Here is a 3,479-nt window from a genome sequence, read left to right on the forward strand (position 1 = left end):
ATATATATATATATATATATATATATATATATACACCTTAATGTTTCTTTTTATATTCAGTTTGAATAAAAACAAAATCACGTTAATCTGATGAGTTAGTTGATACTTCTGTAGAGTTATAAATTTATTATTCTTTCAAAAGAATGTTATCGACAGTGACTCCGAAGTTTCGAGCTTTCCCAAGCCATACAGACACACAAACACAGACACATTACTTAGTATGAGTGTGAGAGTGTAGGTACAAGTCATTGGGTGTACGTATAAGACAGTGTGCCTACACACAGTCATATATATATGTGTGTGTGTGTGTGTGTGCGTGCGCGCGCGCATATTATATACGTGTTACTTTTTTAAGCCAGGTACTTATTCTGTCTGTTTCTTTTACCCAACTGCTAAATAATGGGGACGTAAACACACCAACACCAGTTGCCAAGCGGTGGTGCAGGAGAAAAATACACATACACACACAAACATACATTTATTCGACGGGCTTCTTTCAGTTTCCATCTACGAAATCTACTTACAAGGTTTTGGTCAGCCCAAGGTTGTAGAAGACAACCACCCAAGGTACCACGCAGCGGGATCGAACCCAGACCAAAGTAGTTGGGAAGCAAACTTCTTTCCACACAGCCACGTCTGCGCCTATAAACACCACCGCGTAGAAATACTTTCAGTTTCAACACTATCATAGCTTTCATTATAATTGCTACCACAACCACTAATATCACCAGTACCATACCATCACAACTGTTACTCATACCACTATCTCCAGTGAGACTCATAACCAATACAATAAAAACCTCACCAAACCACTATTGCCCCGAACACCATCGCAACTACTGCGAAAACTACTACCAACTACAATCATACCATCGTAGTCAACAGCAGAGTCATAGCTGTCATTATTACCACCATCATACTACCACCGTCGCAATTATTACGACCACGCATAGAGAACGGCATCATAACCATCAGCGTGAAAATAATGGTTACTCGTTGCATCATTGCCATACAGAAAAACCATTACACCACCACTACCACCAACGCCTCTACCACAACAACTGCCGCCCCCACTACTCTAACAACGATCCCCCACCATCAACACCACTACAACCAGCACGCCGCCACCAACACCATGGCAACAACTGTAACTGCCGCCGCCATTACCGTCGGCCATCACAGTGACATACATCAAGGGAACAACCATTATTTCTTCAGATAACAATTGAATTTCAATGTCTAAGACATAGTACTTTCTTTCTACGCAATGTGTGTGTGTGTGTGTGTGTGTGTGTATATATGGTTGTATGTACATCGGTGTCTGTATAAAACTGCTCGTAGATAACATCGACTGATCTTTTTATTGTAGAACCGTCATGTTTACACTTTCACATGGAGGCACATACTTGCGCGCGCACAGACAGACAGACAGACAGACAGGGATGTGTATGTATGTAAATACATGTGCGTGTACATAAAATATACATACACATATGTGCATACACACAGACACACACACACACATATATATATATATAAATGTGTTGTATGTATATAAAAGAGTGTTCATAAAATATATATAAATATACATATATATTATACATGTGTGTTTGTATATATGTATAAACACATATGCATATCTGTATAAACACATATGCATATATGTATGTATGTATGTATGTATCTATGTATATGTGTAGATATGTGTGCGTGTGTGTGTGTGTCTCACAGTGGTTGCTATGATACGAATCGATTCCAGGTCATTCTTTTTCTAAAAATTCAATTATCAATTATCAATTCTTGAGGTATTTAAAGTGTCATTCGAGTCACGTGTTTTCTTTATTGACAATAAAACAAACGAAGGACTGCAAGCTGACATAAAACACGCGCAAACACGGGAAGATTTAACACACTCACACACACACATACACAAACATATATGCACACATAGTCAGGGAGATAGCGACATACAAATGCTAACACACGAACACACACATTTGTGCATGCGTTTATGAATATATGCACATGTTTCTTTATACGTATGCTTGTATATATGAGTGTGTGCATGTGTGTATGCTATGTGTGTGTGTGTAGGTATGCATATGTACGTATATGTATGCATATATATGAGTGTTATCTGAGTATACATATATGTGTTGGCATGTATGTATACATACATATATAGCTGAATATTAGACATTTACACTGTATACTCCTGTTTCTTCATCACAAGATTGATCAGGTAAAACAGGATAAGTTCTATCGTTCTTTCTTCACATATAAACATGTCATAGTTAGTGTTTGAAATATATTGTTTTAGTTAAATATTCATTGGCTACATAGCTAACAAATTATATATGCACATATGGTGGGCTGGATGTGAATGAATGTGCCTTTAAACAGTTTAATCATAATTCATATGTAAATTGTTTTTAAACATGATTTTTCCTAAACAAACTTATTACAAAGCAGAAGTTAACCCTTTTTATATATATGTATATGTATCGATACACTTCTATGCAATCATACGGGGGAAACCAGAATAGCTATTTATAAGAGGTACATCATTCACCGTTAATAGTATATTTAAGGAAATAGAAAATTTTTGAAAAGACTTGCAGAATACAATCGGCCGTCTAACATTATGATATCTAAAAAAGTATTTAGCAATATGTTGACATATAGAAATGAGTTCGGTGCGGTTTGTTCAACGGTATTTTAAAATGGTTTCTTAAGATTGTATAGATAACTGATTGTGATAAATTGTGTACAAATATTGGTTAGTCTTAAAGGCGCCATCTCGTATTGTAGACTAAATTATTATGTCTTTGCAAAGTTCTAAAGATATAATTTTGAACAAATCTTCTAAGATATCATAGCCGTATCCCAAATGTATCTTGGAATACCAATGGAACGACGTTTTTTTTTTTTATTATTATATACGCACTCACCAAACAAACTTTCTCTCTTTTTATCAATCAAGATAGATGTGTGTATGTGTATCTGTCTGCCTGTTATTTGTATGTGCGTATGTGGATGGGTGTGTGTGTATGCATAGATATATACATGTGCGTGTGTGCGTGAGAATATCGTCTGTATATGCATAAATGTATGAATATATGTATATATGCATGAATATATATGTGTATATATATATATATATATATATATATATATATATATATATATATATATATATATATATATATATACGTTCACATGTATGTATATATAAATGCGTATGTATACGTATGTTTATATATGTCTGTGTGTGTATATATAAATATTTATGTATATATACATGTGTATAGATATATATATGCCTGTACATATATATGTACGTATGTGTGTGTGAGTGTGTATGTATGCATCTATCTGTATATAAGTATTTATACGTATAAATTTTTTTATATTTCTAATGTATGTACGCGTGCGTGTGTGTGTGTGTGTGTGTGTGTGTGTGTGTGTGTGTGTGTGTG

General features: G+C 34.6%; 1 protein-coding gene across 1 annotated transcript in view; it reads left to right on the forward strand.

The window, feature by feature from the left end:
* LOC106873993 (protocadherin-15-like) overlaps positions 1 to 3,479 on the forward strand; it is a 115,246-nt gene that overhangs the window by 107,724 nt on the left and 4,043 nt on the right. The window contains exon 7 of the mRNA XM_052974703.1: positions 2,614 to 2,713. Coding sequence (XP_052830663.1) covers positions 2,614 to 2,713 — 100 coding nt within the window. The remainder of the gene's footprint in view (positions 1 to 2,613; positions 2,714 to 3,479) is intronic.

Source organism: Octopus bimaculoides, chromosome 19, assembly GCF_001194135.2.
Source record: "Octopus bimaculoides isolate UCB-OBI-ISO-001 chromosome 19, ASM119413v2, whole genome shotgun sequence".
Classification (NCBI taxonomy): domain Eukaryota; kingdom Metazoa; phylum Mollusca; class Cephalopoda; order Octopoda; family Octopodidae; genus Octopus; species Octopus bimaculoides.